Raw genomic sequence first — 26,160 nt, forward strand, 5'->3', positions numbered from 1 at the left:
CGGTGGTATTGTTTACAGACTGCAGTTTGAATGCTCAGTTCCCAAAACCGAAGGATAAAATGTAAACTGTGGAGATAATGTAATGTAAACTGAGGGATAATGTAAAGGTTGCCAAAATAAATCACACAATATGAAATATGGAGCAAAAAAAAAAAAAAGAAATGGAGCCCATTGAGATGTAGAACTGAGATAAGTTCCTTGTATTTGGAACATGATTTTTACTTTTCTTGAGAGAGAGAGAGATAGAGAGAGATGCATTTTGAGCGTGTAATTATTGAAGTTGGTATGCCTACATCGAAGCAAGCTGCTCCTGTGTATACGAATCGTTTGGATATGATTAACTGTAAAAAAAAAAAAAAAAAAAAAAAAAAAAAAAAAAAATATATATATATATATATATATATATATGTATATATATTGAACCAAAAAAAGAGAGAGAAGAGATTATAGTGATTTTTTGTCAATAAAAATGTTGCTATATGTATACACTTGCTGCACTGTGGAGACAAAATAGCTCTTGAAGGTCTGAACTTCATGGGTAAATATTTATGACGATAGAGAGATGTAATACCAAGTATTTGTTGTTGTTGTTGTTGTTACTTTATGTATACACGTGTTGCACTGTGGAGACTTGTATACCAAGTACTCTGTATTTGTGGTTGTTGTTGTTGTTGATGTTGTTTTCAGTCCACTGGGATGTAGCACATTTTCTTCTTCATCTATTCTAATTGTTCTTTGTTTTATTACCATCATTTTATGTTGTACTTCTAATTAAAAAAAAAAATTATTTTTATATTGAATAGCTGAGCGTAACACTGAGTGTATGTATGTGTGAACTGGTTTTTTTTTTTGGTTTTTTTTTGTTTTGTTTTTGTTTTTGTATTCCTCCGGGAAAATAAAGCTGAAACATTTGCCAGGACACCATCTGGAGATCCTATCACAAAAAGTACAATTGATTAACTTTTTATTGTAAATGAGCATGTTTGCAACTTTTATGAAATATAAATATATGTACTCTTCTGCACTTTTGTTTCGGTCTGTATTTCGATGGAAAGCGTGTATGCGGTGTGGGTGTGGGTGTAGGCGGGTGTATGTGTGTAGGTGTAGGTGTAGGTGGGGGTTTTTTGGCTTTTGTTTGTGTGTGTGTGTGTGTGTGTGTGTGTGTGTGTGTGTGTGTGTGTGTGTGTGTGTGTGTTTGCCTTGAGAGGGACAGGTCAACTGTAAACTGGCTGTCGGTGCTCGCAACCCACTATAAGTGGTGAAGGAACGTTTTGTGAAGTTCATTGTAAGTGATCATCATCATCATCATTATTATTATTATTATTATTATTATCACACACACACACACACACACACACACACACACCAAAGCTACGATTCTGTCACACACACACACACACACACACTCACACTCACACTCACACCAAAGCTACGATTCTGTCACACACACACACACACACACACACACACACACACACACACACACACACACACCAGAGCTACAATTCTGCCGGTGACACACACATGCGCGCGCGCGCGTCAGAGCTACTATGCTGTGTTCAAGGTACGTTATATTCAAGAGAGTTGTACACCGCACATCAGACACAGACGTATTCAAGACAAAATGCTCCAAAATTAATCTTAATCGTTTATTTTCTTTTTCAACTGTCTTGAGATTAAGAAGAAATATAAAAGAAGTTAAAGAAAGAAGAAAAAAATAAAAAGAAAGAAACAAAGAACGGACACTTTTGACCAAGTCAGTCACCAGTGGTTTCGAAGAGACAACCATCATTGAAAAACTAAGACGCAGAAGAAACAAAAGAACGGCGCTAAACCGGAAGCAAACTATTCAGCCACCATAGTGGAATACTGACACAGAGACAGCCTGGATAGAAAAACATGCGGCTGTGAAACTTTGGCAAAAAGAAAGAACAAAGCCTTCTCCTGACAGAGAAATTGAAACAAAAATGAAAGAAACAACAAAGCAGTTTGAAGTCATTGCTCAAGAGGCCACAAATGACAAGTGGAAACAGTTTTGCGAGGCACTCAGCTATGACACAACATAGCTCTGGCAATCTTATCGTCGCATGGAAGGGAAAACGTGCACAACAATAACCCCAGATATGTTAGACACTGATGGAGCCAAGCTTAAGACAAATGAAGAAAAGGGATCCGCCCTGCTCAAACGGTTCATACAACAGAGTGATCAAAGAAACTTAGATGAAAAAAAGAAATATGTTGAGGAGTTAAACCAAAAGTTTATGCACACTGGACCTGATGATGACTTGAGAATAGATGATCTAAACGAAGCAATAGCTAAATACAAGAAAGAATCGGCTCCTGGCCCAGACAAAGTTCGCTTTTCGGACATCAAGGAGCTATCGGAAGAAGACAAAGTAAACTTTTCAATCTGTATCAAAACAGTTTCCACAATGGACATGTGCCGGAAGACTGGACACACAGCTTCTTGAAACCCATACCAAAACCAGGAATGGACCATCGTCAGGTATGCAGCTACCGAATCCTAACCATGCAAAAAATTGCAAGAAAGCTCATGGAACGCATAATAGCCAGGAAACTTGCAAGGAATCTTGAACAGAGGCACATTCTCCCTTCAAATCAAGGTGGTTACAGAACAGGTAAGTCTGGGAAAATGCGGCTGCTTTCTTATATGAGGTATATGAAGGATTTCAAAGAAAAGAAGAAACACTAGCAGTAGCAATCGACCTTGAAGATGCTTACAATAAAGTTCAGTTTGCGCACCTCATGGAGCTGCTACTAAGGTATGGAGTAAGTTTGACATTGACAAGATGGATAGCAGCAGCGCTTCAGGAAAGAACCGTCGTCCAACGCCTCGGAGACTGGATGTCTGTACCTTCTAAACTTTTCATGGGACTGCCACAAGGGTCTCTACTCTATCCTGTCCTCTACAACGTCTACATGAAAGGCCTTGCAGATTTATACAACACTGGAATAGCTCGGGTGTCCTCAAAACTTCAAAAGATGCTCAAGAAAGAACTAAAGCCGTCCAGTTTACTCTTGCGGATGATGACCCGGTCTTCAAAACTTCAAAAGGTGCTCAAGAAAGAACTGAAGCCGTTCAGAAACAACTGAACAATATCGCTCAATGGTGCAAGGACACAAGATCTCCCATCAGTCCAGCGAAAGCCCAAACGTTGCTGTGCACCCTCAACAACAAAACCGCGAGCAAATCACCACCACCTGTGTCATTCGACGGAATTCAGATCGAGAAAACCGAATGCCTACGCTACCTAGGAATGCAGTTCGACAGGATGCTGACCTTCAGAAAACATACGGAAAATACTGTTCTCAAAAAGGGTCTTAAAGTCTTAAAGGCAATGACAAACAAAGGTATTCAACAACGCCACCTCTTCCTGCTATATCAATCACTCGTTCTCGGTGTGATCGACTACGGACTTGGGCTAACAACACCGTCTCAAAGCAACATCCTAACATTAGAAAGAGTTCAAAATTAAGCTATGAGGCTGATCCCTGGAACAACATAAGACACGCCTGCGGCAACCATGCGATACATGCTTGACTTTCCTTCAATGCAGGCCAGAAACAATTCATAACAGGTTAAGACCTACTTCAGAGCATTAAAATACCCTCAAAATCCACTGCTTGATGCAGTCAAGGAACCAAAAGGCAGCCGTCTTGGACGAGGAAGATCATGGATGGGGCAAGCAGAAGACACAATCCAGCTAGTATGCCGACTACAAGACCTGAAAGAAAAAAAGAATGGAAGGAAAACCCCGAAAACCGCTATCAGCTATTCAATACAGCCATTTCACCCACTCTAGGAAGACATTGTCCGGAATGGCCAGAGGGCAAAACTGATGCAGAAGGGAAGCTACTCATAGAAGAAAACAGTAAAGAAGAGGACATCATCATATACACAGATGGCTCAGTCACCAAAGACCAACCCGGTTGGGGATTCACTGCTAAACAAAATGGAAAAAACAATCAGGAAAGAGAATGCTGCCTGCAAAGTCACAACCTCCGGCCTACGATGGAAGTTGAAGCTATGACGCACGCTCTCCAGTGGCTATCATCTATCCAGATGCCATGATTCTAACCGACTCAATGAACCTCATACAGAAAATTGAAAATGGAATGTGAAGCCCAGAGTGGCATGAGGCAATGCGCAACTTTCAGATTAAAAAACTTACATTGTCATACTGCCCGGGACATGCAGGTGTAACGGGGAAATGAGCGAGCTGACAGACTTGCTGGTAACGCAACAACAACGAGCGGCCTACATCGAGGAAAATCGGAAATCCTCAGAAAAGTCAAATACCAAAAAGAACAGGTACAAGACCATCACACCATCGATTGCCTCATAGAAATAAAGGTAGAGAGAGGGAGTAGCCGTAAGTCAAGCATGAAAGGTAGAGCACGATGCTTCACAAATCAAACGAATATTGGCATAGTTTCCAAACCGACAATGCATAGATTTCTTCAAAACGGAACAGTCTTTGTGGGCTTTTCCAAATACAATAGACAGCAACACGCTTCGCCACGTTCCTGGCATCAGAGATATTTTCCCACCCCTCTTGCGGCCAATCAGTGCCAGCCTGTGTGTGTGTGTGTGTGTGTGTGTGTGTGTGTGTGTGTGTGTGCAGAGGATGAGGTGTGTGTGTATGCATGTCTGTATTGTGGGAGCAACGGAATATTGGAGCGTGCGGGTGTGCATCATGTATTATATTTGTGTATGTGCGTGGGGGGAGGGGTTATGGGCGTATGTGTGTGTGCTTGTATAAGTGTGTTTGGGGGGGATAGGGGGGTGGGGGGGTGCTCGTGTGTGTGTGTGTGTGTGTGTGTGTGTGTGTGTGTGTTTTATATTTATTTGCTTATTTATTTATTATCATTATTGCCATTTTATTTCTGTATGTTTTATATTTATTTGCTTATTTGTTTATTTTTTTTTATCATTATTGTCTTTTTATTTTTTTCATTTATTTAGTTGTCATTTATTATTATTATTATTATTATCATCATCATTATTATCTCTCCTTTTTTAAAAATCTTCTTTTTTCTTTATTTTTTTCATATTTTGTTTTCTATTGTAAAATCTATCACACAAACACCACTTTTCCATTGGACTCTGCTTAATTTATTACCGTTTTACCGAATTTGCTATTTCATGTCGTGACCTTTTTTTTCTTTTTTTTTCGTTTTGAAATATTTTCTTCTTCTTCTTTTATTATTATTATTATTATTATTATTTGTTTCTTCCATAATTCAATCTGATGCATTAAGCGGCTTTCCTATCCTTTCTTCTTTTCTTTTGTTCATTTGTTGTTGTCAGTTGCTGTCGGTCAGTTCAAGTTGTTCAAGTTAAAACAAACAAACAAAAAAAGCACCTTTCTCTCTCTCTCTTTTTTCTTCATTTTTAATACATTACGTGGCCCAGAATTTTGTTTCTTCCTTCCTTCTCTCACAGGGCTCATGCAGTTCTTTCTTTATTTTTTCCCTTCATTCTCCTAAGTTATTTCCTTTCGTCATATTTTGTTCCTTTCGTTTCCACTTCTTCATTCTCTCCCTTTTCTTTCTTTCATTTTAATCCACATACTATTCTTTAATTTTCATCCTTTTCAGTGGGAGTTTGTTCTTGTCTTTCTTTGCTTCAACTATGCCACTCTTTTGATGATTCTCATACCGTGACGCTGATTTACTTTTTTTTTTTTCTTCTTTTTTTTTAACCTTTCTTCTTCTTTTTTCACTTTACCATTTTTGTCATAGCTTCCAACTTCCATCCTCTATTTCTCCCTCCTGTTTATTGGCCTGTCTGAGAGAGAGAGAGAGCGAGAGAGAGAGAGAGAGAGTTGTCCAGCGCAAAACTACCAGGGGTAGGGAGGCTGCTACCGCTTGACGGCAGCCCGAAACAGTTTTGTGTCTGGAAGAATGTCGTCCTTGAGCTGGGCCTTTTTGTTGCGCACGCATCATAGGCCAACATAAACTTCCTGTTAGATCCCATGATACTTTGGAATCATGTCAGCCTGCTCATTAATTTAGAGCAATGACAAGAAAGAGCAGCAGGGACACTTCTCTTTGGTAAGAGAAGAACATACGAATTACAGTTATCGGCACTGGATTTCGACAAAGTACACGAGCACAGTTTTGGGCCATCATTCTGTAAGTTGATAAGAGTGCCGTCATGGCTGCTGTCGCAGAAGCGCTGCCGTGCTCGCGTAGCAGAACAGAAGCACTTCTTCGTGGTGACAGTTTGAGCAGACAGTTTCACTCACTCTTTCGCCAAATAGATGACCAACCATCCAGGTGAGAAAAATGGATTTGCTTAGAATGTAACAGAGCAGAATAGAATCCATGCATGTGGTTTGCGTATATTGTTCATCCAGTTTGAATCACTCCACCTTAGTATTTGGTCTGTATGTAGTGTTATGGTTTGTCCAGCATGTTTTTTGGTTGTTCGAGGTGTGTGTGACCGGGATGGTTATGCGAATCATCACGCAGTCTTAATTGTTGCATTTCTTCAGGATGATAAGTATTTTGCAAATACCATTGGACAGCATCAAGTCAATGAACGCAGTTTTCAGGTTGAGGTGGTTCCAGTCCATAACTGATTTTACAAAGAAAGAGTTTTTGTATTCAGCATTATATAATTAATGCGCAGTTGTTGTTGATGTTAGTTACAGAATTGGCTGTGGTGTTGTTTATCACACCACTTGGAAATGTCTTGGGTTGAATGTTTCTTTTTGTTGTCAGCTGGAATAAGATCTTAATCTTGGAACTAGCCCCACAGCCATCTTGTACAGCTGTATATAGATGCATGTCGTACATGTAGATATGATCTTGCAGAATTGGAAGTTCAAACTTGTGGGGCATTCTGGTTAAGTATCCTCTGTTACCAGGGATATAAATGTTCTCTTTCAAGGAAGTTTTAATTTGTTTATTGTAAGTCCTAGACTATTGGTATAGATTCCAAAAGAGACCTTACCAGTGTCTGGTATGCCATTGTCATTTGAATACCTGTGGGCAGTGGCATAAGTTAAGCACAGTAAAGTCTGATGTGTTGTTGGCCTTAATACTTGACTGCAGACTTGCCATATAAATGATCCCCTTGAGGCATTGGAAATCGGGAAGCTGAGGTGCAAGTTCTTAAATATAGGAATATGCTGTAGTATGTAATAATAGAATGACTTCCCTCTTGTGCCAAGTTTGCAACTTTTTTGTTTTGTTTTGAAGTTTATACCCTATTTCAAACATTTGTGGGCCCAGATTTTTGTTGTTGATTTCACATGATGCCAGAAGGGCCTAAGAGTTGTTTCTTTCACTCTGGAAGCCCTCTTGTACTTGGCAAGTTACAAATGAATTGACAACATCCCAGTCAGCATGCCTGATAATTTTCTTGCATTTGTGTTGGGAGTTTGACAAGGTGCCATTTGTTGCTTTGCCTGCATGCTTTTACTTGCGTGTTGATTCACAGATTTTCACGCTTCTTTGTCACAGGTCTGGAACTTCCAATGGAAGGGATGTTGCTTTCAAATGCCTTCTTTAATAAGACTAAGACTAGAGCACTTTTGAAATTACACTTGTGAGGCTGAACCCCCACCCCACCCCTGCCCCACCCCCCAGCCCCTTTCCCCCTTTCTGAAAGTGAAACACCACCATGCCCTTTAGTCATGTTTGGGATGTCTGAAAATATGGTGATGCTGTACACTTTGACTAATACTGTTTATGCAAGGTTGATTGTTTCTGCTTGATGAAGTGTACTTTGTCCAGAGAGAAGTTGAGAGCTATGTTATGGGCCATACTTCAACACAGTCCAAGATCTTCTTTGGTATTATGGAGTGTCAAGTTTTCCTGCCTGTATCTGTTTTGATTTTGTTTTATTCAGTCATGTTTTGTTCAATCACTTATTATCGTTGAACTGTTTTGAATGGACTTTTCATGTGACAACATGCTCCAAATCCCAGTTTTAAAAATTCAGTGCATTTTCACAAAATGGTTATTGTGTATAGTTAGTTTCTTGGGGGTACCCAGTGATTGGCTTTGTCTTGGGTAATTTAAGATATTATAATTTTGTCTGGTAATCATCATTGTTTAAAGTTTGGCTGTTTATTTGAATTTTTTTGCCATCAGATTTTATTATGAATAAGTTCAAATCATGTACTGTATTGCTGGATTACTTTTTCCTTCTCCTCCCTTTCAATATCTTGCTTTCTTTGATAGTACTACCATTTTACTCTCCTTTTATCCCTGTTGTGAAATCTGAGAATGGAAATTATTGAACACATGACAGACGGATGTATAATAATTGTGCTTTTTTTTCAGAAAAAAGCCAGAAAAAAAGAAGGGCAAGAAGAAGTCCAAGTCCAAATCCAAAGACAGAAAGCAGGTTGGTTGTATAATTTGTAATTGTATATTTGTTTATTCTGCTGTATTCCGTTGTTTTATAGTAAGCAAGAAAATATTGAGACACACTTCATTTGTATGCTCATCATAATTTTCAGTACTTCTTTTTCATTTACATCCAGTGAAGTGTGTTTGAAGTTCAGGAGTGCTGATTAGGAAAATACTGATATTGAGTAAAAATGTTTTTCATTTTATCATAGCTGACTGACAGCTTAAGACTTCAGCTGGAAAAATGTGTTGTTTTCAGTGCCCAATTCATGGCATGGGGACAAATGTCCTTTTCTGTGTTGATAGGTTGGGGACAATTGTCCAGTTGTCCAGGTGGATGTACAAGTATTACAACCATGTGCACAATACATACACTTTAGGTACTCAGATAAACAGATACTGATAGTGATTCACATTTGTAACAAACCAGTGAAATGCTACTTGTTATTCTTTGTCCACTTTTATGTTAATTACATGATGTCCTCTTTGTCAAACAGAGAGAAAAGTCTCCAGAATTATCAGAGACAGCTATCAGCACCACAGCAGAGCTGCATGGAAACGCCTCGGCATTCACAGTTTTTGCCAGTGTGCGCCAGTGTGTGCTGGTGCAGGGGATTCGTGATGCTTCACGGCTTTATCATCTGGCCAACACCGACCCGGGCTCAGATTCTGAGTCTGATGAAGATGGCGATGAAAAGAACAAAGATGCCACTATCAAGATACCAAAGGTAAGCAGTGGGTGTTGTGTCAGACTGTATTGTTTACTTGGTGTATTATCATTGTAACATTCTGAATGTATCTGATGAGTGTTGAATTTTAAAAACTTAAAGCTTTTTTAAAGCACTTGTTGTTTACAAATCCTTGTGGATGGAAGTGAATGAGAGTTGATTCTTGTGCATTGTTTTTGCATTTTATGCCATAAATGAATTTCTTTTATTGGAAATGATGCATTATTCTAAATTTAAGAAAGCAGAATTTTGTATTTTATTAGAGGTGATGGCCATACTTCATTTTAAAATTACACATGTCATCATGTGCATCAAGTGCATTTTTACAGCAATGGTTTAGTTTTTAAGACTAGAAATGATGAGATTAGGAGTGAAGATATATGTTTGCATTTCAGATTGTGGGTCTGGGTCTCCATGGAGTGTTTGAGTTGATCCGTGAGACTCGCAGCAAGTACCCAGAGCTATGTGTCAAGGCTCTGCAAGCATTGCTTGATCTTCTGCAAGGGCAACAGCCTGAAGCCATGAAACATGAGCCTCCAGAGGTTATTGGTAAGTGTTGCCACTCCAGGGTTTTCATGTCGTCTCTTGTATATTTGATAAACCAGGTTTTTCATTTGTTATCTTCTTTTTCTTCTTCTTAGTTTGTGGGTTTGGACTCGCACATTCACTTGTATACTTGTACACACGAGTGGGCTTTTTATGTGTATGACTGTTTTTACACACACGCACCCCCATTTAGGCAGCCACACTGTTTTGGGGGGGAAGTGGAAGGGCACACCGTCTATGTTCTTGTTGCCTTAACCTGCTGAATGCTGACATGGAACATTGGATATTTAACATTTGTATTTGATCTTTGCATGCATATGCACATGAAGGGAGTTCAGACGCCTGCAGGTCTGTTGACCTGGGAGATTGTTAATAATTTATTGAGATTGTTGATTTATTGTTTTACCTGGCTATTTAGACTTGCTATACTCTTTTGTCTGACCTATATTTTCCTGTTGGCATACTGTGCTACATTTAGTGACTTATTGATGAAAGTGATATGTCCTGAGTTATCTGAAATACATGTTTCAAAGTCGCATGAGCATTGTGTGAATAACTGTAAGCATGTAAGTGTATGCGCCTCTGTCTGTGTGTGCAGAGAAGCTGTTTGTTCTGCTGATGGAGCTGTCCACAGACTGTTCAGCCGATGTGACAATAGAGGGTTTCTCGCTGACCTCCTTGGCATGTTCTGGGCTGATCAGCCTCACCATTGCCCTGGGAGACACGGGCAAGCTGCTGACTGCCATCAAAGCCATGCTTATGTCTGCCCCTGGCTTAGCCATGCAGTGCACACAGGTGACGTTTGTGCTTTTGTAAACTTTGCATTTCTCTTCAGTTTGTGGATAATATATGCAGATAAGTGCATTCTTTTGTGCACAAGAACACAGGCAAATGCATGCACACAAACACACACTCACAAATACAAATGCATGCTTACAGACAAATGCTTGCACACAAACACACACTCACAAATACAAATGCATGCTTACAGACAAATGTATACGCACAAGCACACACTCACATATACAAATGCATGCTTACAGACAAATGTATACGCACAAGCACACACTCACATATACAAATGCATGCTTACAGACAAATGCTTGAACACGATCACACAAACCTGCACACACACGAACACAAACACAGGGACAAGTGACATAGGGTACAAGGCTAAGTACTTTTAGGTAGCAGCTAACCCTAACCAGGTGGATTTAAAATGAAGAATGATGGTGGGGATGATTCATTGCAGAAGATCGATCCACATGACAGGTCCAATTATAAATTTGCTGTAACATTCGAATAACATTTAGAATACTTCATTGCAGTGTGCAGTTTTTCTTATTTCTAATTTCATGATAACTGGGATAAAGCTTCAAAACTTATTTCTGTGTATCTGCAGACTTTTTCTGAGAAATATTTGAGGAATTTTTTAAAAATGCAACTATCCTTAAATGAGTTCAATGTACTCTGATTTTGAAATGCTTTAACATATTTGGATAGAGTGCTAAAAAGAAGAGGATGTGAATGGTGATGAAAGTGTTGACTTGGAAAGTTCAATGAAGCTCAAGCCACAAATTTTATTGGGTGCTACAGACTTCAGTTGGTAGATCAGGTGTGTTTAAGTCGCAGTGAGACAGACTTGGACTTAGCAGTATCGTGTATTGATTTCCAGGTTCCAGGCATATTGCCCCAGCTCCAGAAAAGTGTCCAGGCCATACTTCTTGGTCGTGCACAGCTGCCTGACTGGTTCAACTGTGGGGTTCGAACCCAGAGTCACACTGCAGCTTTCCCTTTGCCTGGCGCGGCAGGTGGGTCCTGTTAAACTACTTTGGCAGATTGGTTGTCTAGTTCTTTAATTTGTTCAACTTAACAGTGTGTATTTTGTCCAGTTTGAGAAAATGCGTTCCTCTTTATTGGCTAGATTATTGAGAAAAAGTCTCATGCATTGTTTGTTTCACTGGTTAGATTATTGAGAAAATATCTGAATATCTGGAACATACAGTTGATGATAGAAGGTTTCTGTGAAGCATGTTATGTTTAAATAAAGGGAAAACACTGTAGTTGGTAAGAAGGTTTCTGTGAAGCATGTTATGTTTAAATAAAGGGAAAACACCTTAGTTGGTTCTGTTATGATAATCACATGACGAAAGCTTAATGGCTGTTGATAATTTTTTTCTGGGGAAGAAAATTAACATTTACATCATTATTGGTGGTGTGAATTGCATAATCAATTATTTAGTCATTTGTGCTGTTTTTTTCAGCTGATGCAGAAGACAGCGTTGACAACTGTGCTATTGCCAGTGATGGGTGCTACCTGTACATACTGAACAAGAAGGGACTGATGAAGATGGGCTCTGGCTATGGAGGCACTATCAAGGTATGTTTGATCTTTCATGGCTTGGTTTCGTGTCTGATGATCAGGGGAAATGGACAGCAGATTAAAAAAAAAAAAAAGCATTTATTTATCATGTTTCCATTTTCTCACCATTAAACAACTTGAAGATTCGTAGCTTTGGATTCAGACACGATTGAACTAAAAACCTTAAATTTTCATTCAGTGGAGTTGAGAAATAAATACACTGCATATATGTATGATGTCATTTTCACCATGTAACAAATTGAATGTTTGTAATTTTGGAAGATATATTGAACTTGATAAAATTTTTGAAATATTTGTTATATGGAGTTGAGAAAGAAATGGTATTGATTTAGGGAATAACTTGCATGTTTGTATTGTTTCTCACAGTTTCAGTATTTTTAACAGAATGATTTGTTTTTGTGTGTTTGAAACAGGGAAGCATTGTCTGTCACAAAGAACACTTTCGAAGCAGCAAAACACCTTGGTTGGCCTATGCAAAGGTAAGTTGTTTTTGTTAACTGAGTAGGTATATGTGTGTATGGTGTGACTGTTTGTGTTATTGTTTATGTCTGACTGACATATTGTAAAATGCTTATAGCTGGCACTACATAAATGTACTATGATTAGTATTATTGTTTATTATAGAGGGGCAAATGTATCTTCAGTCTAGAAATCCAGTTATTAAAAATTCAGTTTAGGCTGTCTCGTGATCTATTGATATAAGATCATTTCATTACACAGTGAAAACAAACAAAAAAATTTTCATTTCCGTAAATGGGTAGAAGTGTTGTGTGAGGGCAGTGTAGGTATTTGATAACAGTTGCCAGTATGTTTGATTTTGCCACTGTGTTTTGTGTTCTGACTGATCTTTTGCAGGCTTCCATCCATGAATACCACGAATTTTGTGTTGAAAACTTGTACATCTGAGTGTAGCATGCAACACAAGAATATCCCAGTTGCTGGTAGAACTTATCTCATTTTGTTCCGCAGTTGATTGCAGATACGGTCTGTAGACATATGAGCTGAAGAAATGTACCTCTTTTAGTTTGAATAATTCTGTAAAGTACATGGTCTTGCTTCCAAAGGTTCCCACTAAATGACAGTTAATTCAATAATCAAATCTGCTTAAGCAAACAAATGACTTGTCTGCTTGAGTGTACACTTGCGCGCTCGCATAAGACTTGTGATCCATTGTTCACCAGTGGTCAGGGTTCGATCCCCTTTTTCAGCTTGATGTTGTGTCCTTGGGAAAGACACATTACTCTGACTTTTTTCATTCCACCCAGGTGTGAATGGGTACCTCACTTGTTTGGGGAAGGTCAGAATGGCAGAAAGAGGATTGGGCCCCGCCTTCCTGTGCTAAGCCTTAGACTCATAAGATAAGAATGCACTGCCATGCTGGCTGTAAAAGGCAATGGGACCTTTAACCTTTTTAACCTGAGTTGACCCCTCCATGCTGTGTGATGGCAGGGTAAGCTGCTGTGTAAGCTGGACAAGCAGTCATCGAGCGACCTGGTGCAGGTGGACACGTGCAGTCTGGAGCCCACCCACAGCTGCAGCCTTGATGGTAACTGCCAGTCTTATGCCAATAGGAGGGAGGTACCCCTGCCTACCAAAGGGCCAGCTCTCACTGTCGACCACCATGAAAGTTGGTCCTTTAGCGTGGATGCTGTGTCAAATAACACCTGTGTGCAGCCATTTATCATCACCCAGTTTCCAAACAGTAGTGTAGTGCAGTAACCTGTGCATTATACTTGCAACATTGATAAATTGTTGATTTATTGTTAAGTTGTCAATTTTGTTTTGTATGAAGATTGATTGGAGTGTGTGGAAGATGGCAGAATGGTTAAGACGCAAATCTGCCAGTTCAGTGTCTGTGACAGTCTGTGTTCAGATCCCAGTCTCGCCTTTTCTCCCTCATTTGACTGGAAAATCAGTCGGAGTGTCTAGTCATTCAGACTGACGATGAACTGTGGTCCCATTTGCAGCGCATACTGTGTGCACTGAAAAAGAACTCATGGCAATATGTAGCAGAAATGCACTCTGATAGGTGCACAGATGAATGCAAGCACTCAAGATCTGACTAAGCGTGTGTTGGGTTATGCTACACTCATGCACCTGCCTGGCATATGTGGTGTAGCGTATATGGATTTGTCCAAACACAGTGAAACTGAAACTGAGCACAAGAAGTGTTGAGTTAGAGAGTTTGAGCTTCATCCCCATACAAGTTTTTAGTTCAAGCATTGTTGACATTGCATGACCTTCATTTTTGTCTTCATACAGGCATACAGTACAAGGCTGACATGAGATTACTGAGATTTTAGTTTTTCTGAAGATAATTGAATTATTAGAAGTTATAAGCTTGGTTTAGTGTTTGGGGCATGAGGGTGGGTGAAGGAAACAACCAAATTTTAATAAAGTTTAGTACACTTTTGGACTGATTTCATTAGGAGCAATTTGTTTCAACAAAGTGCAGGGGGGTGGGGGGTGGAATTTTTTCTTTCTTTGCATGTTTTGTTATTGGTAATTGGTTATTTATAATTTCATCAGTTTTGTTCACTTGTTTTGTTAAGTTTTGTTCCCTTGACCTACAAGACTATCCATCCATCCACCCATCCATCCGTCTATCTATCTATCTGTCTATCTATCTGTCTATCTGTGTGTCTGTCTATCTGTGTGTCTGTCTGTCTATCTGTCATTCTATCTATCTATCTATGTAAAGAAACTGGTTGCTAAGTTTTTGCAGTTAGTCTGTGTGCCTTGGTTGCTAGCATTTAGACTGCTGCTTAAAGTCAAAAGTCTTTTTGATGTTTTGGACTGTTGTTTATTTGTTTTTAAAGAATTAAAAAAAAAAAAAAAAAAAAAATCAGCAAGAGTTGGGGGTTCTTAAGACTAGTTCATTCACAATTGTTATACTGATGTTTTAGTACAGTTAGATATTTGACTTAGACTTTACTTCAGTGCAGTCATTTTGGAGAACCATTCAGTAGCACATTCCATGGATATCGTCTCAAAGGATTGCATTTTAGTATCCTTTTGTGTGCATTGTTAGCAGGTTTAGGCAAGTTTCAAATTATCTTCATTATTTTCCTTTGATTTATCTTTGAAGATGATTATCTCAGTCCAACTAAGTGGGAATCTTGATTTGCAATTTGTATGTTTCAATCTCTAGGAGAATTCTCTTTGACAACGTTGATATTGTGATATTTGTCCTCTTGGTAACTGAAGGTATTGTTTTGTCTTGGGAATAGGGCACGGTGTGGGACCATCACTACTGTTCAGCGATGGAGACAACATTGGTCAGATCGCTCCTGCTAAAGAGGTGAGATGTCTCTTTTCTCTTTTTCCTGTCGTGTTCTCTCTCATGTCTTAGAGGTTCCTCTCTCAGTCTGGCTCTGCAGCTAAGCAGTTTTATTGTAGTCAGTAGAAGGCATGTAGGTGGTGTCCTGTGCATGTTGAATCAGAATGGGCACTGCTGTACACCACCAAGGTGACTCAGCAGCTGTAAAGTGTCTCCTCTGATGTGTGATCCCTGTGGATTGCTGGTGCTGAGACTGGCAGACAAACACAAGTGTGGCTGGGTTTGGGGGACTCAGAATGAGCAGCATGAGAGTAATTCAGCTGAAATGATGCAGATGATGGCGCAGCCAAACAACAAGAAAAAAACCCACATCTTTGACCAGTTTGAATTAATAGACATTGTGCAATATGATTACAAGTTGAGCCACAATATTTTTAAAGAATGGATTATTATTTTTACTGCAGTGGAAAACGTTAATAAAGTAGGTTATATTAAACATCATGAAACAGCTGTTCATTTCTGGCAGAGAGAGGACACAGGTTCTCAAGACAATGGCAGAAGCAGCAGAAAAGAGTTTGAGCTGGGTCTGGTCAAGGAGGATTGAAAGTAAACTTCATAAAGGTTAAATTTTCCCTACTTAAACTAGGTGTACGATAGCCCAGTGGTTAAAATGTCTGCCATAAAAGGTGACTCAGTCCTGAAGTGGCAACCACCATGGAGGCGCTGGTTCGAGCCTGCTGAGAACCAGGAAACAGAAAAAGAAAAAAAAAAGGCGGGAATACAAGGGCATCCAGGAGTCATGACCTGGGTGCGGCCTGGCCCCCTTAGAGTGTAAGGAGTGTAAGGCCGAAACACTTGACTGAGGGGAGCTTCTTCTCTGAAGATCTTGAACTGTCCAGCTCTCCCTAGAGTTTCTTATCACTATTAAACATGATTATAGAAACAAAAATTCTGCAATTTTTACCACAACAGAAAGCATTAGTAGAGAAAATTGACTGAAATATCTTTTCATTGTGTTCTTCTCAGCAGGACAGCTTTGTGGTTCGAACCTTCAGCCCACAGGCATCCCCAATGAAGCTTCTGAACGAGATCCCGCTCAAGCTGACCCGCAAGTGTCTGGACATGTTTGGCTCCAACCCTGCTGTCGATGGGGACTTCACTCGCAAAACAGTTGGTGAGCTCACTGAATGCTTGGTGCGTCAACATGCTGGCAGAGTGAGTGAGTGTGCATGGTGTGTTGGTGTGTCAACATGCTGTGAAAGTCTGTAAGTTGACTGTGTGCATGATGTTGTGAGGATCTTGAGAATTAAGGTACAAGAACATTCTGGGGTGCATAAATATAAATGCGTCTGTAATGTTGGTTGCATGTTATATGTTTTGTATTGTAAAATTGGTTTTTTGTGTGTGAAGATGGTAAGGGAGTTAATTGTGAATGAATAAAGTCCATTTTTGCTCTTAATGCAAAGGCACACAGCTTGAAGCCATTGATGCTTAAGGCCAGACACGGTAGTGAAATTTTGACCAAATCATGATTTTTTATGATTTTCGTTTTTTTCGCATAATTTGCTTCTTCAACATCTAATCTTTATAGTCATTTTCATATTTTGTACTAAATCAGTCGCAAAAGGTGTTATATTTGCAAATGAAAGTTGCTTCCTGATGTTGATTTTGTCTGAATTTTTCAAACATCGTCCAAAAGTGTTGATTTTACACCTTAGCAACGTATACTTTCATTTCCCGAAGCCTATCATATCGCATATCAACAGAAACAGCATCATCTTGTGAATACACAGACCCGGTTCTTTTAGTTGTTGAAACGGACTATAAAACACTGCGAGCGATTTTACACACACACTGTATCGCGCGAACTTTCCCGAGTTTTCCCAAATAAGGGCATAGAGTACTATGACTGTGCAGTTTCATTGATGAGACTGACACCAGTGGAAATTTCAGCCAATCAGATTTCATTCCGCTGGGCTCAGCCAGCCTTCGGGCAGGCTCGGCTCCCTCCGTCGAGAAGCCAAAATGGCCGTCCAATAACAACAACATGCTGACATGAAAGTGTTTTTTCTCGTCAGTTGTTGATTATTTTGCCAGCTAAGACATCTCCTGGATTCATCATGCCTCGGCATAAGCAAGGAAAGAGACGATTGCACTTGATAGCTGCTGCAAAAACAAAATGGGCCAAATGTGATGCGGCAGCGACTGAAAGCATGGTTTCGAAGAAACCGGCACCTTCGACATCAGACTCTGATAAAAGTGCGTCGAGAAGAAAGATCGAAATCATGAACCCTGTCGCATATAATGGTGAGGTGGAAGACCAGAACTGGACTTTGCTACACGTTTTCCAGCTGACCAGACTGATGAGTGACCTGAGTTGCCCAGAGTGCGGAGAAACGGGACTGTCAGTCAGTGTGCGAGAGAGGGAGAAAGCTGGTTTTGCGGCAAAGCTTGCCATGTGCTGTGATGGCTGTGGTTATGAAAAGTGCGAATTCTCATCCCCACGAACTGGATTCAATGACAAAAAGAATACAGGTTTTGAAGTAAACAACAGGATGACCATGCTGAGCCATGAACTGGGAGGCAGCTACACTGCTCTTCAAACCTTCAGCACTGTCATGGGAACACCAGGCATGCATTTGAAAACTTTCCAGGCCCATGACAAGAAAGTAACAGGTATGTTTGTGAGGTTTTTTTGATGGTTAAAAAAATATTTATCTTTAACTGTGCAGTACAAATACACACAAGTGTGCACACATCCCTGCACTGATAACCACTAGTGAAACATTACACTGTCAACCACTGAATCAGTCACTCAGGCAAAGTTTTGCTTGTTCAGTCTTGACTATGATCCATGTGTGTGTGTGTGTGTGTGTGTGTGTGTGTGTGTGTGTGTTTGTTTGTTTGTGTGTGTGTGTGTGTGTGGTGTGTGTGTGTGTGTGTGTGTGTGTTCATGAATGGGTGAATGCATGTATATCAGTTATGTGTGTAAATTATGCACAGTGTGTGTGTGTGTGTGTGTGTGTGTGTTTCATTGCAATATTATATATTTATGTATGTGTATATGTGTATGTGTGTGTGATATTTAGACTCATCACCTGAGGAAGGAAAGTAAACTATGTAAATGATATAGTTGTGAGCACAGCACAAATATCTCACAAACATTATGCATTTTTCAGCTGCTGAAATTGAATCAGGGTCAACACTCTTAGAACGCACAGCAGCTACAATCCAGCAGGCGTATGCAGAGACTGATGAAGACCTGCAGGGGGCACTGGATAAAGGTAAAAATCCAGTCATCAATATCAGTGTTTCATATGATGGAACATGGCAAAAGAGAGGATTCACATCGCTGTATGGTACGCCACCCTACAACGTCTCAACAACTGAGAGGAGGAGGCCAGGGATCCAGATGCCTACCAAGCAGGAGGACACTAGCTTGTAAGTACCCCCTTTCACTGTGCTCTCCAAAACTGCTCTCATATCAGGAGTATGGGAAAGCCAGACCACTGGAATGTGTCTGCCAATCTGTGTAAACCATTTCACGTTCTTTGTGAATTTGTCATCATGTGAGCTGTGAACTGGATTATTATTGGCCACAAAACACTTCAATTTCAACTTTTTCTCTTACCTGGTGGTTGCTGTGCTGTGGATTAACATGCTGGGTGAGTAAGTTGTACTCTTTTACCACTTGTGCTAAACAACACTCAGCCAGTAAAGTTTCTGTTCTTCTTTCTCCGTTTTCTGGGTTTTCTGTTTTTCGCACTCTACGCACATTTCAAATGGCTAAAACTTCCACAAAAATAAACACAGAGCCTTAAAATTTGGCATGGTGCTTCTTTAAAGTATGGTGCTTAAAAGTATGCATTGCTTTTTTGAAACAAAATGTATAGTTATGTTTTATTTGAATTTTATTTAGAACAATCGGTGCAATATAACTGCGTTGACCAAAAAAAATTCTCAAAAATATAAATTTGTCATTACATCAAAAAGCTATCCGTACTTTTATAGATATTAACATTCCTAAACTAGATCAGAAAACAGATTCTGGCTAAGTGCAATTGAAAAAAAGCCTTAGGCTTTTAAAAATTTTTGTTTGGCAGCCATCTTGGACTGTTTCCATGGCAACCGGAGGTCCAAACACCAAAAAAAGAATAGTTTTGAACTTCCCAGTAAATATACTTTCAAAGTGTAATACATTTTAAATTAAGGCAACAAACACCTCTGATATGAATTTTACTGTAGTGTCTGGCCTTAAGGCAGAGTAAAAAAAAATGTTTACAGGGATTTCCTGGGTATGTTCTTATCTGGCTGATCTCAAGCGACATTGGTAAAAAACTGTGTGTCATTGTCCTAGGACCAAACGTTATAACACATGTATACTTAAAACTATATATATATTTTTTTAGAAGGAAGTAAAACCTAAATATATAATTGTGTTTTTGTTGGAGAAAAACTTCTGATTTTGATTAATTCTCTGTTTACTAGTACACTGGGAAATTTTTAATTTATTCTGTTTACTAATGAGAAATTTTAAAAATTTCCTTTGAGTACTAGTATACTGAGAAAATTATAATTTGTTCTGTTTACTAGTATTTTGAGAAAATCATAATTCACTCTGTTTAATAGTATGTAGATAAAGTGAATGATCGGCATCAGTGCTTGATATAGTGTGAAGTTGTGGTGGTGTGAAAATGTTGTGCCCTGTGACTGAGCCTGACCGTTCATGGTTTCGTGTTAAAGTGACGGGCTTTGATGAGGACACCCTGACCATGTCTTCCGGCAAAGACTTCTCCTTGATCAAGACAGTGGGGGGAAAGGTGAGAGGATCTTTTTGACCCTGTGTGCAGTTTTGTCTGTCTTTGCAATAAAGAATTGTTCATGAAATAAAAAGTTTTCAATTGCAAAAAATGAATGGTTGTGTAGTGATGGCCCTATCTCAGATACTCAAATGCAAAGATAAATAGTTGGGTAATCATGTCTCTCTCCTATGTAGATAAATAAAGTGGATGATAATCTCTTTTCTGTCTTCATGTTAGCATAAAAACCAAATGATTTGGTAGTCAAAGTACTATCTTCCAAGACACAGTTGAAAAAGTTTTTTTTTCTTTTGCAATGAAATGGGACATGACTGTTCAGACAGTTTTCTTGTGGTTGAAAAGCAGGGTAAACACACGTGTACCCATAGTTGTATGCTAACCAACATGCATTCTCCCACATGTATGCTTCCATACTGTTATAAGACCTTTGCAGATGTTGACTTCAGTAATTGCTTTCATGACAAACTTCACATCCTTTCCGTTTTGTCTGTTTTTGCATATTTGTACAGAACCATTTAAAAAATGACACATATTACATTTTTTCCCTGTTTTGTCAAATCAGGAATGCTTGATGTAAATCCTTTTCACTGTTAGCCTGAGTTTCATCCATTTTCATCTGTGTTTATGAAAATGATAATATTACTTCACTTGAATGGTTGAGAAGCATGAGAGAGAAATGGAACATAATGTCAAGGGATGAGAGGTGTAATCACACTTCTCTGTGAAACACTTGTTATTGATGTTGATGAAGATGATAATATATATATATGTGTGTGTGTGTGTGTGTGTGTTTATGTTATATATATATGTATATCTTTTGCTTAAATGTTTCAATCATTCTTTCTGCTTGTCTTGATTGTTTAAAGTATATACTTGTACAATGTAAATATAAAAACAAAAAAGAGATAATAAGAAAATGTTCATTAAAAAAAACCCACCCCCCTTGCCCCCTCCCCAAAACCATTACTTCAGTATCTTCAAATTATTAAGTGGTGTGTCTCCTGGTCAGGTAAGTGACAAGTGATGATCAGTTCAGTGACAGTATCTAAAATGGAACTGACTTTTGGATACAAGTCACCAGCCTCGCTTTAGATGCAATGCTTACTTTAGCTTTAGATAATTGTTACTTAACAATAGATACAGGTAATTTTTAATTGAGATTTTGATACCTATCTCTTAATTGAGCTATAGATATATGTCAATTAACTGAGCTGAAGATGCCTGTCACTTTAGTGACATATATCTAAAGCTTAGAAAAATGACACATATCTAAACCTCACAGTGACATGTATCTAAAGCTCAGAAAAAAAGTGATTTCATATTCTCTTTGTGTTTTGGCACTCAGGTGCTGTTCTCGGGCAAAGCAGCATCGCTCGGCATCAAGCAGGGTGGTCCCGCCTTGGGGAAGTGGGCGGAGCTTCCCATCACCAAGTCTCCCAAGATCGTGCAGGTGGCCACGGGTCATGACAGCGCCCACGCCCTCATGCTGGCTGATGACGGCAGTGTCTTCTTCGTGGGCATGGCCAAGCGGGGAGAGGATGGGGACTCTGGAGCAGGTACTGCTGACTGGAAGGAATGCGGGAAAAGTGTACAAGGGGGTGGTGGAGGAGAGAGAAGAAGATAGATGCTCACATGCACACGCACATCCATGTACGCACACACGCAGACACACACATTGATGCACATGCACTCCTTTACAGATATCCAACATGCATACATACACAAACACACAGCAGATGCACACATGTAGGAAGACAAGGCAAGCATGCATGCACTGGATACACCAGTCAGAGGATTTATTGTGATTTGAGACAAATCTGTTCATCCGGACATTCTCTTCAGGGAAAACAACCAAATCTTAGGAAACTGATACACATATTTATTATCAGTGTTGGTTTTTTTTCATTGACTTATGTACAATTTTGAGTCTTGTTTAGCAATATGCAGCTGAAGAACTTGCTAGTATTTTCTGTGTTCATTGCATGCTGATACACATGAATGGAGATCAGGCACTGGAAAATCTGTATGTCTGTTAATCTGGGAACTTGGAAAAGTCTCCACCCTTGACCCACCAGTGACCGCAACTGGGTTTCAGACCCAGGACCCTCAGATTGAAAGTTCAAATTTTTAACCATTTGGTTGTTGTGCCTGTCACTGAATTGTGCAAGTCAGAATATTTTATCTTAAAAAAAAAAAAAGAAAAAAAAAGGGAGGTGTAGCAGAAGTGGGGTAACAGTGAAATGTTAACTTTCAGCCAAAGGACGACGACAGCCAAAGCCAGTGAAGCCAAAGAAGATGATCCGACTGGAGAACAAGCAGGTATTGTTTGTCGCCTGCAACAGTGGCAGCAGCGCTGTAGTCTCCAAGGACGGTGAGGTCTACATGTTCGGCAAAGACACCTCCCACTGCGACCATGCATCCGGTTAGTGGGATGGCTGATGGTGGTGACGGTAGTGTGTGTTTATGTGTGTGTTTGTGCATGGGCGCACACATGTGCACAAAAGGCTTGTTTGAATGTGTGTGTGTGAGAGAGACAGACGGACAGACAGACAGACAGACAGACAGAGAATGTTGTGACTGAATAAGTGTGAGAGCAACAGATGGAAGTAGGAAGTAACTATATTTGGCATTTCATCATCAGATGTTTTAATTTGATTAGTTCTTTACAAAAAAAATGTGATTATGTGTATGTATGTTGATGGGCATGTTTTGACTAATAGATGTGAGGGCGAAACAAACAAAGCACAGTTCATAGTTCTTTGACTGCCCACTGCTTTAGTTTCATTATGATCAATGCACATTTTATTTGTTTATGAAAGACAGGTTCCTTAAACCCAGAGGGATTGGAATGTGTGCAGGTCATGTGACAGATTTGAAGGATGTGATGGTGACACAGGTGGCTCTCGGCAAGGCTCACACTGTGGCCTTGACCGCCAAAGGTCAGATCTTCACCTTTGGCATCAACAACAAGGGTCAATGTGGGCGTGATTTCACCCAGACAGGTGTCAGAGAAAGTAAGCTGCTCTGTTTGATCGCCTCTGTGTGTGCGTGTGTGTGTGTGCGTGTTGATAAAACCTTTTTGAGTCACACTGTGTGTGTGTATGTGTGCACAAGTGCTTGTGCATTACTAACGTCTTTTTTTTTTTTTTACTTTGCATTTAAAAAGAAACCCCAGTGTTCTACAGGTATTCTTTGTGGATGTAACAAGTTAGAAATTGGTTTCTGAGTGATGTGATAAAACTGCAGTGTGTAGCTGATGCCATTACAGGTCCAGTTTGTTTCCATTTGTTTCATTAAATTTCCTTTCTCTCATTTGATTCAGTATCTCATCGAAGTGAACGATGGTAATTACCACTGTTGGTAATTTCCATCAGATATTGCGCTCCAAATGTTAACTGTTGTGTTAACTTCCATTTCCAAATTATCAGCCACTCTTTATCCATCTCAAAAGCATCTTTTCTGTTGCTTGATTTTCAGTTTAAATTAATTCTGATGCTAATTGTTCATACTGTAACATGGTGATGGGCTGTGTATAATTGTCATCTGTGTTGTGCTGTCATCTGTGTAGTATTGTCATAGCAAAAAAAAATGTTTGTTCTGATTTGATCTTCACATTTTAAAGCTGAAGAGACTACTTTTCTGAACTGATATATGGGCAAGATTCTCTTTGGTTTGGTTTTGTTCTCTAAGTTTGTGTGTGTGTGTGTGTGTGTGTGTGTGTGAGTGAAGGAAAAGGACAATGATGTCAGCTTTTGAATGGTGTGAAATTAAAAAGGAACCATGTACATTATCAGCATACTTCCTGCGTTGCAGCAGGAAACAATGTGACCATGACAGAAGAGGAGGATGACAATGAAGGAGATGACCAGATCTGTCCACCAGGTAAGAAAGAAAGATGTTACAGGGTAGTTTGTAAGAAGCAGGTTGGAGACGGCTGTGTAAAGTTGGAATGCATGTTTTGACTGAATTTTTTTCATGCGCATGAAAAAGTTTGTTGTTCTTTTCTCTAGCTACTATGCTATGTTTTGCCTTGGCATGTTTTTCTTTGACAAAATCTCGATCATTGTTTGCCAGGAGCTTGTAAATAAGTTTCCTTTTGTCAGAATGCAGTCTGTATTGATGGGGTGGTGTTCAAAAGAAAATTCAGAACAAAACTACTTTGTATGTTTGAGATAGAAACATAATTATATATTACTTGAAAATTAATAGCTGAATGATGATTTGCTGTATTCTTTTTTTTTTTGTTGAAAAGTAATGAGAATAAGCTTTTTTCATGTTGTGTTTGTAAGACAAGGTGTTTGTGTGCATTGGTGTGTGTGTGTGTGTGTGTGTGTGTGTGTGTGCACATGTTTTTGTGGGCGTATGTGTGCATGAAAGAGAGAGGTGTTTTTGATCAGAACTTGAGTTGTTGATGTGGAGAGACTGGTGTGTTTCCAGGCAAACACAAGTGGGACCACACCAGGTGCATGATCTGCACAGTGTGCCACGAATGTACCGGCTATGGCGTGGGTTGCATCAACAGCACTCGGAACGACCGCAACCCTGGCATGTCAGTTGATTTCTTCTGCTGTACTCCTTGTGTAGGAAAGCTAAACTCATGAGGATTGATTAAATAAACATGGGGGAAAAAACACAACTTAAGGCAGATCACTGTTAGATTTTTATTTTGAATTATTTGAAACTATGCTGTCAAGATAACTAATACCTTTTTCAAAGCTTGTTGTTCAACTCGCATTCATACTCACACACAAACATTTATTGGGAAAATTGGTTTTTTTTAGGTAGATTACTGAACATTGGGTGTTTAATTAGAATTAAAGTCATGATAACTGAACAAACTTCAAAAACAAAGTTTTTGGATAAGATTGCAGTTCAGTATGTACATTACAGAAAAGATACAGCAAAGCTGTCATGGCAGTGAAAGAACATTAGGAGTAGTGGATAATTTGAGGGGTGCATAGACATTGTGCAGGGCTTGTGGTTGTGGTGCAGGGGATGGGGATTGCTGAGTGGTGGCCTAGAGGTAACACGTCTGCCTAGGAGGCAAGAGAATTGGAGCACACTGGTTCGAATCCCATAGTCACCAGTATTTTCTCCCCCTCCACTAGACCTTGATTGGTGGTCTGGATGCTAGTCATTTGGCTGAGACGATAATCCGAGGTCCCTTGTGCAGCATGCACTTAGTGTATGTAAAAGAACCCACAACAACGAAAGGATTGTCCTTGGTAAAATTCTGTAGAAAAATCCACTTTGATAGGGAAACTAATAAAATTGCAGGCAGGAAAAAAAAAAAGAAAAAAAATGGTGGCACTCTCAGTTTAGTGACTAAAAGAGTTATACTGTAGACATGAACTGTGGTGTGCAGGCCGTGCGGGTGTGGTGCGGGGGACTCTGGGTGCATAGAGTGCGGCATCTGCTGGTCCTGCAGTGGAGAGAAGCTGGGCCTGGAGGAGCTGGATGACCAAGGTCTGCTAGAGGTCATCGGCAAGGGGAAGAAACCTATGCCCCTGGATGCCATTCTTGGTAGTGTGCAGGGCATGGGGCTCTCCTTTGTGTGTGTGTGTGGGGGGGGGGGAGGGGTAGGTGTGTGAGAGTGTGTGTCTGTGAGCCCGGATATGGCCTTTATGTGGTCAGCTGGACTGTAAGCAACATGAGGTGTGTGTGTGTGTGTGTGTGTGTGTGTGTACCTGCCAACATGCCATATTGTTCTAATTTGTTCTAATTTGTGAGTGGGTGCGTGTGTGCGAACGTATGTGTTGCGTGTACCTGTCAGCATTCAATATTGTCCTGTTTTTGGTGTGTGTGTGTGTGTGTGCGTGTGTGTGAGTATGTGTGTGTACCTGCCAACATGTCATATTGTCCTGTTTTGTGCTTTGTGTGTGTGTGTGTGTGTGTGTACCTGCAAACATGCTATATTGTCCTGTTATTTAATTTTGTTGTTCTTCTCAACCCCACATATATATTATTATGGTTTTGTGGTCGCCTAGGAGCAAGTGCATAATGACACCATTGTCC

At 39.7% G+C, this 26,160-nt stretch overlaps 2 protein-coding genes across 28 annotated transcripts in view; both read left to right on the forward strand.

Annotated features, from left to right (window-relative positions):
• The window catches only part of LOC143284258 (iduronate 2-sulfatase-like), a 19,364-nt gene extending 18,997 nt beyond the window's left edge, over positions 1-367 (forward strand). For both annotated transcript variants that reach the window (XM_076590938.1, XM_076590939.1), the window contains exon 8: positions 1-367. This exon is cut by the window's left edge and continues 1,213 nt beyond it. The gene's annotated coding sequence lies outside the window, so the exon portion shown is untranslated.
• A 5,635-nt stretch (positions 368-6,002) lies between these two features.
• The window catches only part of LOC143284031 (E3 ubiquitin-protein ligase MYCBP2-like), a 151,835-nt gene continuing 131,677 nt past the window's right edge, over positions 6,003-26,160 (forward strand). For 17 of the 26 annotated variants that reach the window (XM_076590599.1, XM_076590608.1, XM_076590604.1 and 14 more), the window contains exons 1-18: positions 6,003-6,303; positions 8,320-8,383; positions 8,886-9,116; positions 9,512-9,665; positions 10,261-10,457; positions 11,338-11,473; positions 11,927-12,042; positions 12,459-12,524; positions 13,495-13,672; positions 15,276-15,346; positions 16,352-16,499; positions 20,069-20,145; positions 21,491-21,701; positions 22,400-22,567; positions 23,004-23,159; positions 23,959-24,027; positions 24,583-24,694; positions 25,511-25,668. In XM_076590599.1, the coding sequence (XP_076446714.1) occupies positions 6,182-6,303; positions 8,320-8,383; positions 8,886-9,116; positions 9,512-9,665; positions 10,261-10,457; positions 11,338-11,473; positions 11,927-12,042; positions 12,459-12,524; positions 13,495-13,672; positions 15,276-15,346; positions 16,352-16,499; positions 20,069-20,145; positions 21,491-21,701; positions 22,400-22,567; positions 23,004-23,159; positions 23,959-24,027; positions 24,583-24,694; positions 25,511-25,668 (2,434 nt within the window). In that variant the 5' untranslated portion in view covers positions 6,003-6,181. The remainder of the gene's footprint in view (positions 6,304-8,319; positions 8,384-8,885; positions 9,117-9,511; positions 9,666-10,260; positions 10,458-11,337; positions 11,474-11,926; positions 12,043-12,458; positions 12,525-13,494; positions 13,673-15,275; positions 15,347-16,351; positions 16,500-20,068; positions 20,146-21,490; positions 21,702-22,399; positions 22,568-23,003; positions 23,160-23,958; positions 24,028-24,582; positions 24,695-25,510; positions 25,669-26,160) is intronic. The other 9 variants (XM_076590611.1, XM_076590617.1, XM_076590618.1 and 6 more) reach the window with 4 other exon arrangements.

Source organism: Babylonia areolata, chromosome 7, assembly GCF_041734735.1.
Source record: "Babylonia areolata isolate BAREFJ2019XMU chromosome 7, ASM4173473v1, whole genome shotgun sequence".
Lineage (NCBI taxonomy): Eukaryota > Metazoa > Mollusca > Gastropoda > Neogastropoda > Buccinidae > Babylonia > Babylonia areolata.